This window comes from Hemitrygon akajei, chromosome 1 (genome assembly GCF_048418815.1).
Source record: "Hemitrygon akajei chromosome 1, sHemAka1.3, whole genome shotgun sequence".
NCBI lineage: Eukaryota > Metazoa > Chordata > Chondrichthyes > Myliobatiformes > Dasyatidae > Hemitrygon > Hemitrygon akajei.
Window position 1 is genome coordinate 96,495,730 of NC_133124.1, and position 15,209 is coordinate 96,510,938.

The 15,209-nt window shown below is 41.0% G+C and overlaps 1 protein-coding gene across 4 annotated transcripts in view; it reads left to right on the plus strand.

The window, feature by feature from the left end:
- col22a1 (collagen, type XXII, alpha 1) overlaps positions 1 to 15,209 on the plus strand; it is a 272,437-nt gene that overhangs the window by 79,515 nt on the left and 177,713 nt on the right. For all 4 annotated transcript variants that reach the window (XM_073048247.1, XM_073048265.1, XM_073048274.1 and 1 more), the window contains one exon: positions 11,418 to 11,492. In XM_073048247.1, coding sequence (XP_072904348.1) covers positions 11,418 to 11,492 — 75 coding nt within the window. The remainder of the gene's footprint in view (positions 1 to 11,417; positions 11,493 to 15,209) is intronic.

Sequence of the window (15,209 nt, forward strand, 5' to 3'; positions counted from 1 at the left end):
TGAGTGCCGGTGTTCGGTGAAACGGTCTCCCAGTCTGCGGCGGGTTTCCCCAATGTATAAATGGCCACATCAGGAGCACCGGATACAGTATATCACCCCAGTTGACTCGCAGGTGAAGTGGTGCCTCACCTGAAAGGACTGTCTGGGGCCTGGGATGGTGGTGAGGGAAGAAGTCTGGGGGCAGGTGTAGCACTTCTTCTGTTTGCAGGGATGAGTGCCCGGAGGGAGGTCGGTGGGGAGGGATGGGGGGGATGAATGGACAAGGGAGTCGCGTAGGGAGTGATCCCTGTGGAAAGCCGAGAGTGGGGGGGAGGGGAAGATGTGGTTGGTGGTGGGGTCCAGTAGGAGGTGGTGGAAGTTACAGAGGATTATACGTTGGATCTGTAGGCTGGTAGGGTGATAGGTGAGGACCAGGGGGATTCTATCCCTGGTGGGCTGGCGGGGGTATGAGGTGAGGGCAGAGGTGTGTGAAATACGGGAGACACGATGGAGGGCAGAGTTGATAGTGGACGAAGGGAAGCCCCTTTCTTTAAAAAAGGAAGGCATCTCCTTTGTCCTAGAATGAAAGGCCTCATCCTGAGAGCAGATGTGGCGGAGGCAGAGGAATTGAGAGAAAGAGATAGCATTTTTGCAGGAGACAGGGTGGAAGGAGGAATGGTCTAGGTAGCTGTGGGTGTCTGTAGGTTTGTAGTAGACATCAGTGGATAGGCTGTTCCCAGAGATAAAAACAGAAAGATCTAGAAAAGGGAGGGAGGTGTTGGAAATAGACCAGGTGAATTTGAGGGCAAGGTGAAAGTTGGAGGCGAAGTTAATGAAGTCGACGAGCTCAGTATGTGTGCAGGAAGCAGACCGATGCAGTCGTCGATATAACGTAAGAAAAGAGGAGGACAGATACCGGTGTAGGCTTGGAACATAGATTGCTCCACATGGTCGACAAAAAGGCAGGCATAGCTAGGACCCATTCCTTTAGTTTGGAGGAAGTGGGAGGAGCCAAAGGAGAAATTGTTAAGGGTGAGGACTAATTCCGCAAGGCGGAGAAGAGTGGTGGCAGAGGGTGACTGGCTGGGTCAGGAATCCAGGAAGAAACAGAGAGCTTGGAGACCTTTCTGGTGGGGGATAGAGGTATATAGGGACTGGACGTCCATGGTGAAAATGAGGCGGTGGGGGCCAGGGAACTTGAAATCTTTGAAGAGATGTAAAGCATGGTGATGCACCATCAATAACTCTCGGAGACGTGAGGCAAGATATAGGCTTTTATTGGCTGGAAGAAAGAACAAGCAGCAAGTGACCACCACACAACATCTTGGAGACTGAGGCCAGAGCTGTGCCTCCAATTGCCTTTATACCGGGGTCCGTGGGAGGAGCCACAGGAGCAGTCAGCAGGGGGGGCATGTCCAGACAGGTGTATGTAGTTCACCACACATGGGAAGTATCACGGACGTAGGTGGGAAGGGATTGAACAAGGGGAGTTAAAACAGAGGTGAGATAGGCAGAAATGAGTTCAGTGGGCAGGAGCAAGCAGAGACAATGGGTCTGCCCGGACAGGCAGGTTTGTGAATCTTAGGTAGGAGGTAGAAACAGGAAGTGTGGAGTGTGGGAACTATTTGGTTAATATTTGGTTAATGTGGTTTTTCAATACGTTGCCAATTCAGAAGCTGAATATGGCCTATGTCTACAGAATACTGAATGTCTTAGAGGTCACAGGTTTCGAAGGTGCTGGCTAAAGGTTTATGATGAGTTGTCACTGTGCATCTTGTAGATGGTACAAACTGCTGCTTCTGTGTGTCTGGATGGGTGTCTACCAGGGAGCTGTTACAGTGTCGTGTATGGTGTTGAGCTTCTTGAGTGTTGAGACTGCATGCATCTAGACAAGTAGAAAGTATCCCAACACACTCTGGACTTCTGGTTTAAGATGGCGCCACTGAATACATGTGACAACTCACTGGTAGTTCAAAAGGCAAGAAATTTGACTAAAATCTTTATTAATAACTTTTTTTTCTGAAGTAAGTTGTAGTAAATTGTCACTGCAAGCAATGAAGAGGCAAGCAAAAGCAAAGTGACTTTGAGGGATGTATTGTGCTGATACTTTGCAGAATTGACACAGGTGGAGTGAGCCATTCAGAGAGAAGTCGAGACTGAGAAGTTCCAAATTTAAATCAACTGCTGAAGGACCCATTAGACTTTTCATGTCAGACAACTCTTTTCCCTCACTTCACAGAAACGAGAACAACTTAAATTTAAAGTTGTCGACCTCAGCTACATGCCACCCTTCTCTAAAATTATGGACTGCCCTTAGCCCCACCTCTTCAGGGTCTCCCATCCTATCAGGAGGCATGTCTTCTGTCATGTCTTCTGGAATAGCACAACATCCTTACTAGCCAATTGGTCAAAATGCCAGAAATCAGCGTAGCTTTCCCCGAACCCTTTATGGAACTCAGCTCTCTGGACACCCGTTCATCGGGAGTTCGGACATTCACCCCACTCAAAACACAAGCATTAAATGCTGAATGCTGTGTAATAGCTGTTAAGAATTGATTAAGCGGTTTCTGTGTGTAAGCTTGTGTTTAAACTAGTGTCGGGGAAAGTAACTAAAGTAATTTATTATGGGCACCATAGGAATTATGGGCTGGTGTGATTCAATTACACAGCATTCAGAAAAATTTCAGGCACCCCCATAATGTAGCTCCCCCGCCAGGTTCGTATGGAAACTTGGCTTGTTTCCAGCCATGATAACAGCCATAGTATTCAGTGGTGAGAAAGCCACCTTTCATAGACAATATACGTCTAGGGTTGGTATGATTTGGGATCAGCCAAACAGGGAAGTCATGATATTCCGGTCAAAGAAACCTCAACTTGAGCGAATGCTGTGTAAGTACTACCCATACACAATTGCTAGTTGGCGTAAAATGACAGATCATACACCGCATAAAGTTTTAAATAAAGCATATTTACAAATTTCAGCTTTATTGAACAGTTAGTAGGAAAAAGAAAGGAGGGAAATAAAAAAACCCATTATACTTATACTAGTCTAAATGTGCAGATCATTGGAGCTCATGTTGAGGTTGACTTTTTATTCACACTTTGGACTCATGGTCTGCATGAAAGCACACACCACATTCCAAACTTCGCTCAAAATCCATTCTGAATGAATAGGCTCTCTCTCGGGTATGTTGGCGCTTCCTCCTTGGAGCCATTCTTCTGCACAAAGCACTTTGTACAACAGGGATGCTCCTTCCCACGACATCCTCAACCATCACCACCACCACCCCCCAACGTCCTCTCCATAGCTCTCACCAAAAAAAATCCATGAACCACATTGTCCATCACAAATCTCGCTACACCCTGCTTTCTCAAACTTTCTCTCATTTCCGTCATCTTGATTAGCAGACTCAACATTACTAATTTGAACATCACAGCCTCTTTTTTAGCCAAAGCCAAACACCCAAAAGCAGAACACTCTGCTTTTACAGAACTGCTAAAATAAAGTAACTGCAGCATAGCAGTAAAAACCTTAACCAGGTCTCCAGGATCTCCACCAGCTTCTTTAGGACTTGGTTGTACCACCATCTATAGCGCCCTTGGGACAATGCAGTCTTGCATCCTGCTAGTTGTTATTTCTGACATTATGACTGAATCTCTGTTCATAGTTACACAATTGTCAGCTCTATCAATGCTCATATTAATATACTCATCATTCAATTCATGTCAATGTTAAAAGTACCACATTTCTATTATTGTCATTATCCTTAAACACGAGAGCTATGTAATCCCTTTTCAGGCACAAATTAATTTATTTGGGCTTTTTATAATATTTATGTCTTTACACTGAATTGCTGCCACAAAACAAAAAATTTAATGTGAGTTAGTGATAATAAATCTGATCTTGATTCTGTTTGATTTTGATTGCCAGAATCAGACCGGACCTAATATCACTGGCAAATATCGTGAAATTTGATAACCACATTTGTTAAGCATTGTGTGCAGCTTAAACTGTCTTCCTAAGACTATTCAGTAGCTTCAATGTTAAACAAACATTTTGTCATCTGTGTTTCTCTTTTACTGAGAATGTATCTGGCTTGCTATATTGAGTACAGCCTTTTATACTGAAGCAACATGCACTTTCATAGTAAGACTTCACTTTTCTAAACTGGCATAATTGTCATGGATGATTGCTTTTGAAACCATAGTAGTTTTCCCCACCTGTCTCAGTTTTTCCACAAAACTTGTATAAGTAAGTGGGATAGTCCAATGATGGAGCTAATATTTTGTCATGTTGTAGTTTTATTACAAGAAATTCCCACTGGTGTTATCATTTATCAACAATCTGTGGTCATTCTAGAAATCATCTCCTTCACTGTGGTTACATTACAGGCATCTTGAACAATTGAATAAGTCATTATTATCAATTCTGTTTCTTCATTAAATCACACCCCGAACATTCTGCTCAGGAAGATACCAAAATGACAATGCTGTGACAATTCTTCAGTACTGCTATATAATTCCCAATGGGCTCACCTGACCTTTTGTATCTGGCCTTGAATTTATGACCAAACGTAATTGCTGTGGGTTGTGAATTCAAATGATTTTGTAATCTCTTTCACTGTATAAAAGAAGACCAGTTTTGACATGTGTGGTGCCAGGAGGTCCATTAAATTGGTACTCTTATCTGAGTCTATTTCTAGAAACAAGATTCCTTATGGCTACACTTTAAGTTGACACCACTTTGACCTCAGCTTTGTTTGCTATAAGAAACCACAATTCATACTACCTAAGAATGGAAAAGCTCCCAAGACTTATCGCAGTCTCCAAGACTTCTAATGTTGCTGGATTGTGTCTGCAGTTCGATTTTGTACTGTTCTCATTTTAACAGCTGCATAGCTTAACTGAGTGATCTCCTACAGCAGCCGTTTCAAATCCTGTGCTCAAATCCAAGTCTGAGCACTGTTGCTTCTAGTCTGCACATTGAAGTTGCTGTGAAGCGCCTCACTGCTACAAGGATGTAGTGCTTTCTACTTTGAGAAGTTCCAATTCTTATCAATCCTTCTTCATAAACTTTGTAGTGTATGTCGTCATGGGGGTTCTTGTGTGAAGTGACATGCAGAGTTTGCAGAGTAATATATGGGAAACATGGTGACTTCTAACAGATTTCTGGTGTATTTAAAGTTCTCTTTTAGACTGTACATATGTGCACGATATTACATACACTATGAGCAATAATGCCATAAGTAATGGCGCATACCTATTTACACTCACCATGTTGCTTTATACATTCTGAGAAACACATCCATTTACTACTCTACTTCATTGTACTCTCCAAATCCTCTGGTAACAGTTTTATTAATTCTACTTGACATCCTTTCTTATTTGGAACTATTTAAATGTGTCCTCTGCAATCAATGCTGTTCACTGATGTTGAATTGTTGGAGAATCTCAGAGTTGTGTGTGCTGACGTGTATGTATTCTGATAATAATTTACTTTGAACTTTAAGTTTCATATGATATTACAATGTGTAAGCTACATAGATTTGGAGTTAGAAAATTAATCAGATTAATCAAATGAAAACAAGACATTTTAAGCCAAAGCTACTACTTGTTATTTATAATATGCAATAAGACCAGAGTGTCCTTAGAACATTGATCAGATCAGGGAGAATTTGAGTAAAGTAAATAGAGTGTGTCTCAGATCTGTAACGTTAACTCCGATTCTCTTCCCAGAGATGCTACCTGGCCTGCATTTATTCAGATTGCCAACATCTGTGAATTCATTGATTTTATTGGTATTTTCAGGTTTGTGTCAGTATTGGCACCTCGGTAGAAAATGCTTGGACATTGATCAGGACCATTCACCGCAGCTGAGATTCTACATGCCCTTTATCTTGCCAAGTGGTCCTGAAGCCAGTGATATTGTGCCTGTTACTAGTTCAGCTGAATTAATCTGGACAATATGTAACAATGTTAAGAATGAACCTCATATAGCACCTCCAATCAATCTAAAGCCCACATATGTGTTCTATCCTGTGCCTTTGCTTCCCACATGACCTGGTGATCTGCATTTTATGTACCGTCTTCCCTAAAACAAAGTCAAATGTTTTTTCATGATCTCCCAACCACTGTGGTCTTCACCTCAATAGAAATGGATCCAGCTCTCTCTCAGTTATCCCAGATTAGCTACCTCCCCTTAAAATCATGGAGTTTATTCATCCAGTGGGTCTTCATTTAACCATTCATGTTCTTTTCTACACACAGAGATGCCATTATATTTGAGACATTATAGGAACCATTATAGCTAATTTGTCTGGTACATGTTGAGAGCTTGGCGTAATTTGATCAAACTAAACAGTCTTTGTCTGCATCTTCCAACTTAACTGCCATTGTGAGAAAAGAAATAAATCTAACAGAAACTCTGGCCCCCACACAGGCTGATATCTAAAATTACATGAGACCTGTATCGCATCAGTCAGTAGCTGTCAGTTAGCTTCACTGTAACTATTACACCATCGCCTTAATAACTTTAAACAGAATAACAAGAGATTGAATTTTAAAATTTCATTCCAGTCTATACAAATCGATTATTATTGGAACAATTAATTTGCTGCCTCAATAAATCACATGGCCTGTTCACATACCCAACGACTTCTGTTCAGCAGCACACTCTGGTTTAAAAATCATTGTGATACACACCAGTAGTAGCAGTATACACCTAGCTAAATACTTCTGTTTCAAATCTAGTCCATGAGAAAGAGGTATTACATAAGCTTATTTATTGCTCCATTCTTCAATCAGAACCTGCTGCTGTTCAGTTCTGTGGGGACTGACCAAAGCCAGATCACTATAGTATTCCATCCTTCTCATATAAGTAATGACTTCTTGTAAAAGTGAGTTGCCAGGATGGTGGGACATCACCTGCCCACAGATTCTATTGAGAAGTAAGATGAAGTGAATGAGCATTTTAACAAGGCTAAGACCAAATTAAATGAGGAAAGAACAAAGCATTTTTGTCCAACATCCCCAATGACTTTGGCTTAGTTACACAAGTTTGTAAGTTATAGGCGCTGAATGACCTGATTCAGTACAGAGCCTTCTAATATGCTTTATCTGGTGAGAGTGGAGGCATTGCAACTTTTAATTTTACTTAAAATCTACTGTATCTGTCAAGTCTGGAAAGGGTGTAAGAAAGGTTTTATGAGACTTTTACAAAGACTGGAGATTTCAGTTGTGAGGACTGGTGGATAGGCTAGGTCATTCTTTTTCTAGAACACAGGGGTCTAAGGAGCAGCTTATAAAACCACAGGAGACATACCGAAGGCAAATAGCTGCAGTCTTTTCCCCAGGGCTGGGGAGTCCAAAACTGGAGAGCATAGGTTTAAAATGAGAGGAGAAAGATTAAAAAGATACCTCAGTGGTAACTTTTTCAAACAGAGAGTGGTGAGTATATGGAATGAACTGCCAGAAGAAGTGATAGAGGCCTGTGCAATTATGACATTTAAATAACATTTGGACAGGTACAATGATAGGAAATCAATATGGGCCAAAGGCAAGCAAATGGAATGAGTTCAGATAGGCAACTTGATTGGCCTGGACAAGATGGACTAAGGAGCCTTCTTCCATGCTGAATGACTTTATGACAAAATCATGCTAATCTGTTCCTACAAATAAGGCCTGTAGCAATGATGCATATCCAGCACTGCACCCTACACTTTGCTCTGCTGGAGTCTAAGGTGATCAAGTGCTCATTACTTACAGGGCTCAGCAGCACGGTTCCAACGTTCATTGGGTCCACTCGTGTTCAATGATGTCCAATTGTCAGTTGGATGTGGTACCCTCACGGTTTACATAATGCCCCTCAGAAAACATTTTGTGAATGGAGCTAAAGTGCTTCTAAACCTGTAACCAAAGGTTTTCCAGTCATTTGGGCTATAGTTCCACTATTTCCCAATCTGTCACACCCAATTGTGAGCATACGTATATGGAATCAACTCCCATGATACTTGTGAATGCCTGCATTCATTCATTTTACATTCATTTGTGAATGGATAAACACTGATAGTCTCAGCCACATTGCCTCCACATCTGATTCCTCCAAAGAGCAGGATTCTGTTCATTTCCAACAATAAATGTTGTTGTAATTTGTCTATAATATATCACTTGATGGCTTACTATTAGTTGGTAAAAGCTGGGGAGATGAAGATTTAATGTTGCCTTAATTAATGTTACACTGGGATTGGCAGCTGTTAGAAGATCTCATTGCAGATAAATTGGTCATTTATAATCACAAAATGCAGGCTGACAGCCAAGTTGGTGATAAAGTATCGACTAAATGGTGGATTTATATTTAACAGATTATTTAGAGAACTATGAGTTAAATCCAATATTTGATATGGTGTACTGAGTCAGTCTACTATTTACAAATGACAGCTGCATTCTTTTTATAATTCAGCACACTTCTCGAGAATTTCCAAAGGGCAGTCAGCAGTGTTCCGATTTATCAAAGTGCATCTACAGTATCCTACAATACCATTGTTTCACCTCCGGAACATCCCCATCCTCAAATTTCAAACACAGACAAGGGGACATTTTGTTTGGGCTGTCATTACTGTCAACAGTTTGACCTCTCCATCTGTCCTGGGTCAATCTTGAGCAGTATTTGGAGAGTTATTCTGACTGCAGTGATGTTATGCAGGAAAGGGCATGCTGTGTGATGGGAGAAGAGGTCTTTAACTCTCTCACCAGAGAATACAAAGTATAAGTGCTTGAGTTTTCGTTTGATACTAATAAAACACAGGTTCCAAGAACTGTTGGCATTGCAGATCCATGAACACGTGTAGTTATCACCTTGCATTTGCAAAGGATACCTAAATTGCTTGTGATATTTGTGAAAAGATATACTCCATATCCTTCAACACAAGCAATTCTGCAGATGCAGGATATGCAGAGTAACACAATCAAAATGCTGGAGAAACTCAGGGGCATCTACCATATGGAGAGAAAAAAATGTTCACCATTTTGGGGGTCAAGACTCCATTGATGCTGTCTGCCCTGCTGAGTTCCTCCAGCATTTTATCTGTGTTACTCCATATTTTTGAGCTTGGGGTGTAAGTACCTGTTGATCCCATTTGCCAGGGTCTGTTACCAGTGTGGTTATGTGCTTTGTCACTGCAATTCCGAATCCTTTAACTTTCCTGGTTTTATAGCTTAATAACAGGCTAATAAGAAAAAGTTCCATTTATTCAGTGGCCTTGGTGTAGTAATAGATCACAGGTCAGCTCACAGGAGTATTCTTAAACAGAATTTAAAAATTTGAATCAGAAAAGGAGACATTACATCAGATGACTGAAGACATAGAACGTAGAACAGTACAAGACAGGAAATGGCCATTCAGCACACGATGCCTGTGCCAACCATGATGCCGATGCCAATCCCATTTGCTTGCATAATGTTGATATCCTTCTTTATGTGCCAAACTAAATGCTTCTACTGTTCCCTCAGCAGCATTTTCCATACATCACCCATCCTCTTTGAAAAAAACCTGACTAACAAATCTCCTTTAAAATTTTCCCTGTCATCTTAATGCTATGTCCTCAGCTATTTGACATTAACATCTAGGCTTTTGACAAGGTCCCTCATGCTAGGCTGGTTCAGCAGGTTAGATCAAGGGTGAGAACACCAATAGGATACAAAATTGGCTTGGTGGAAGGAGTCAGAGTTAGTGAAGAATTGATTTTTAGATTGAAGGCCAGTGACCAGTGTGGCAGAGATTTGTTCCAGATCCTTTGTTGTATGGCATTTTGCTTGAATGATTTAGATGAGAATGCAGATAGTTTGATTAGTAAGCTTGCAGATGATGCCAAAATTGGTGGGTGTGGTATACAAGAAAAAGTTGTCTTAAGGTTACAACAGAACCTTGATCACTGGGCAAATGGATAAAGGAATGGAAGATGTAATTCAACTCGGGCAAGTCTTGAACTAGTGCAGTTTGGAAGTTATACCAGGGTGGTACTTACACATTGACCAGCAGGAACATGGAGAGTTTTGTAGAACAGAGAAAACTAGAGCTACAAATATATAGTTCCCTGTAAATGGTGACACAGGTAGACAAAGCAGTAAAGAAGGCAGATGACCCACTTTCTTTTAAAGAATAGACTCTGAATACAAGGGTTGGGATGTTAGGGTTGAGTTGTATTAGATATTATTGAGGTCCCAGCATCAGCAAGTCTCTTGTGCTTCTACTAATTGGACAGATTACATTTTCATCAATAACATGTCTGTATACCACAAATAACAGTGGTTAATGAGGAGCTGAAAGCTTCAGCTCAGAGAGGTGTAAATCATTGTAGGATTTTAGGGAAATAATTCAAAAGCTTAGGTCCAGGCTGTCAGATCAATGAAAATTGGGAGCATATAAGTCATAGGAATTGGAGAATGAAGGTCAAAGATGATTAGAGGTTACCAAAAAGAGATCTAAAAACACTTTAAAAACTGAGATATGATTGAACTGTCAGCCGATAGATCAATGAGCTCACTAAATGTGATTCAGTTCCACTTAAGATACAAAGAATCTAATATGAATTTGATGGAGGTTCAAAATTAGAGGAACTGCTGAGGGCAATATGAATGTCACAACTTCTAAAAGTAATCATTGTAACTGCAGATGGTGTGGAGATAGTTGAGCTTTGTCAAGAGGTAAAAATTGGTAGCTATGATGATGGTGATGATGGAGCAGATATGAAGATTAAGGCTCATTACAGGATCTAATAAGGGGCCAAGACTGGAAATGGCCTGATGAAACTAAGAATATGACTATGGAAAGGGATAGAATTGGTGACTGTGGAATGGAAGTTGCAGCATATAGCTCAATATGCAACCTTTCTCGATCTACCACTAAAAATTACTTGAATATTGAGCTTGCAGTCTTAAGGTAACAGATCAGTTAAAGCATTAATTTGGAAGATAATTATATACCATACACTATGAGATATAGTATTCTTGACATTATAAAATTGCAAATTTGGTTTTCAGACAGACAGACTTTATTGATCCTGAGGGAAACTGGGTTTCATTACAGTTGCACCAACCAAGAATAGAGTAGAAATATAGCAATATAAAACCATAAATAATAATAAGTAAATTATTCCAAGTGGAAATAAGTCCAGGACCAGCCTATTGGCTCATGGTGTCTGACACTCCAAGGGAGGAGTTGTAAAGTTTGATGGCCACAGGTAGGAATGACTTTCAGGAAGCAGTTTTAAAAAAATCAGATAAAGTATCTAAAATATTTATCACTTTAGATGCTACCTGATGGGTTGAGCATATTCAGCACTTTCTGTACTTTCTATTTCAGAATTCCAGCATTTGAAGTTTTTTGCTTTTCAGTGTCATAGAATATGTTTTGAGTAACATTTGTATATTTTTTTTAACAGATGTTTTATGCCCTAACGTTAGATTGGAGGGGAATCACTACAACATAGCAAAGAAGGCCTCCTCTAATGTCCCAGGTAAGTGAATCTGATTGCAGGGAACATACAGGTAACCACGGCATTAGGGGTGTACTGCATTCCTGGAAAATTGTGATGTGTATCATGATTTTCCTAAACATGAATCCCCTAAACCCATTGAGTAGCATGTTATAAATATAAATGCGTTCTTATGGAATGCTTTTCCCTCATATTAACACTTTTATCAGCGATAATTCACTGCTGTTACTTAATAGTTGAGACTAACATGAGGCTTGGGATGGAAGAGGCTCATAGCTTAGGAAAGGGTTTAGAGACTGGGCATAGGGTCACAGAGCAACACAGCATGGATACAATTCCACTGGCCTAAAGAGTCCATGCCAACCCCAGTGCCCACTGAGCTAGTCCCAATGTCCTATATTCAGCATATCAGCGAAAAAGGATGAGATTTGATGATCAGAGTTCAAGGGAGAAAGATAGTATAGAAAGGGCTCCATGGCAGTGGCAATAAGTTAAGGTGTGGTGGCCTTGTGGAAATGCAGTAATGACCAAGGGATAACTTTAAAGTGCCAGTGTAAAGTGAGCCATGGTTACTGTGGTACCCAACAAAGCAGCACATCAGTGAAAAAGTTTTGCAAATCAAAGTGCTACAGTGCTTCACTCTCGGATATCTAATCACATGTCATCAGACTGGTGAGGGAGTGGCATAGGGGGGACTTGGCTATGACCGCAGACTCAATCAATGCGGTGACATCATATCCAAATCTTACTGCCCCAGACTGTTAAGTAACTAATATAAATATTGATAAAATATGTCTCTCTCTTGATCTTTTCCACATAAATCCCATAAGAGTGAAATTCATTCTGAATCTCAAACTTTTAGTTTGTGAGTTTTGAAGTTTGTAAGGGTGAATGTCCATTATCCGAACATGGGACATAATGTGAGTGTCGCTGAAGTAGTTAAACCATTTTGGATGTCAGAATGCACCATGGTCAATCTTACTTTTGACATGACCAACAATGAATTATATTGATTATGTGACATCAAAAATACATGTCCACATTTGTAGAGTTGTCAAAGGACTTTGGAAGTAGAAGAAAGAGTAGGTCATATAGTATCCATTTTGATTTTCAATAAAGTAATGTCTGATTCTGGGTGAAAAGTAATCAATAAAAAAGTAAATAAAATTAACATTAAAGTTCCATGTACTTGGGTTTCTTAGTAAAGCATATAATACAAAAATCAGTAATAAGACTAAATCCATTTGTCTCATTGTATTTGAAGTGCTGTCCTCATGCCAGACCTTCCTCCCTTTGCAATAGCAGGAGAGAACAGAAAAGATTCACCAGATTGTTTCCCCAGCGGTGGGCTTGCCATATGAGATCCTATCTAATGTGTTGCAATTAAGTTCAAAGGATTCAAAATATGTTTATTATCAAAGTATGTATATTTTTTACAACTTTGAGATTCGTCCGCTTATAGGCAGCCACAAAACAAGAAACCCGAACGAACCCAATTAATAGAAAAGACTAACATCAATGCGCGGAGAAAGAGTGGGGGGGAAAAGACACAAATCACACAATCGATAAAAGCAAGGTACATAACTCTGAACCAAGTTGAGTGTATAGACCGGAATCCCAGAGCAGGTGGAGTAGACCCATAGCATCTCTTTCCACACCTTTTGTTCATCCACTGAAGATACACGGTTCCATTAGCACAAGGGCTTGAAAGAAGTGAAATTGGACAAAGCTTTGTGAAATCAGGATTTTATGCCTAGAACATTATTCTTTCTTATATTTAATTTCTGTGTTTAAAGTGGCATAGGGTAACGTAATTGGGAGAAATGTACATAATTCACAACCACTTGAGCTGGGGTTTCACTTTAAGAGGCTGGTCTGACATGATGACATTGGTTCGTAAAAGAATTTTAGTGTATTTTTATTGTGTAGGTTTTGGAGTTCAGTAAGATGTGTTATGTGTTTTGTTAAACGTAAAATGCCTCACTTTGTTTTATTTGTGGAAACCTACATTGGTGACCGCAAGTCTGGAGTTATTGAATATGTCGGCCAAAGCAGTTGCTTTGAAATTGCCAGAGGTTTGGGAGCAAAATGCTGTCATTTGGTTTGTACAAACGGAAGCCCAGTCCACACTTCGAGAAATCTCCGCCGACAACACCGAATATTTCTATATAGTAGTGTTGCTCAGCAATTCCACGGCTGTAACAATGGTGAGTCTGCTTGACACGCACCTGAACATGATAAATACCAAAAACTCACTTTTTACAGACATTTCAGAGTCTGAGCATGCCAAACAGTTGCTCTCATTATCCAGTTTCAGTGATAGTAAGTCTTTGGAGATAATGGACCACATGCAGTCTCCCCTGGGAAATCACCATCCTTGGTTTATTCTTAAAGAAGTCTTCATTCAGCAAATACCTGATCCAGTCCAAGTGACCCTCTCTACTGCACCCTAGAAGGACTACAGGGAGCTTGCTAAAATAGCTGATAGTCTATCAGTTAAGCAGAGGTGCATCATTCCTCCTCCTTTCTCTAACTCAATAAGCCTGATTTGCAAAGCCCCCAACATAAGGATGCTTGCAGCTGTGAAACAGACAATGCCGAGACTATGCTTTTACTGTGCTTGTTTTGGTACAAACGCCAGGAAGTGCCAACAGCTAAGCAGCTTCGACAGTGCCAGCGCATCAGGACATCAGAGTTCTGTGAACACAATGGGTTCTAACTGCCAGGGTTGTCTACTGTTCATTACAAATACCTGTACAGGGCAATGTTTCCTGAGTGACACAGGTGCTCATGTGAATGTGCTGCCAGCATCACCTATTGATGAGAAGACACAGCAACAAAACCTCGCTGGAGCCCACCAACAGCAGCATGATCCAGTCTTGCGGGACACATTGGGAACACTCTGCTTCAGTGGGCGATGTTACACATGGGACTTTGTCCTGGCTAAAGTGGCTAGATCTCTGCTGGGCACAGGTTTCCTATGTGCCCAAGGGCTGTTAGTTGATCTTAAGAACTGCCGGCTTGTGTCCAGTGCAGGTCTGTAGTCTAGTGTAGCTTTCTCTGTTTTTTTTTATTATTACGTAGTTCAGTCTAGTTTTTTGTACTGTGTCATGTAACACCGTGGTCCTGAAAAAAGTTGTCTTATTTTTACTTTGCACTGTACCAGCAGTTATGGTCGAAATGACAATAAAAGTTGACTTGACTTGACTTGTGGATATCAGTGTCATCACCCTGCTTTCCCGATAAGTTCCCAACAACGACTCTGTCAAACGCATGAACCACCACATGTGAGTTTACTCGAATGCTGGCCAAATTCCGAGACCTCACTAAGCCCACATTCTCCGCTACAGTCGCAAAACATGGGGTTGAGCAGCACACTTCTGCAATTGGCCCACCAGTCCAATCCTGTGTGCGTGGACTGGACCCAGAAAAGCTGGCAACCGCGATGGCTGTTTGCCAACGTGGAAAGACCTGGCACAGTTCGCCGGTGGAATAGCCCCTGGGCTTCACCCCTCCATGTGGTCCCTCAGTCTGATGGTGGTTGCTGCCCGTGTGGTGATGACTGACGTTTTATCGAGGCCATCAGTCCCAATCGTTACCCAGTCCCACACCTTAATTTTTTCCAAAGTCAATCTAGTTAAGGTGCCTGTGTGCTCGGAGGACATTCCCAAAACGGCTGACATGGGCCTACGGTTGGCTGACATTAAGTTTGTGAAGGCCACAGTTTCTCTCCCATGG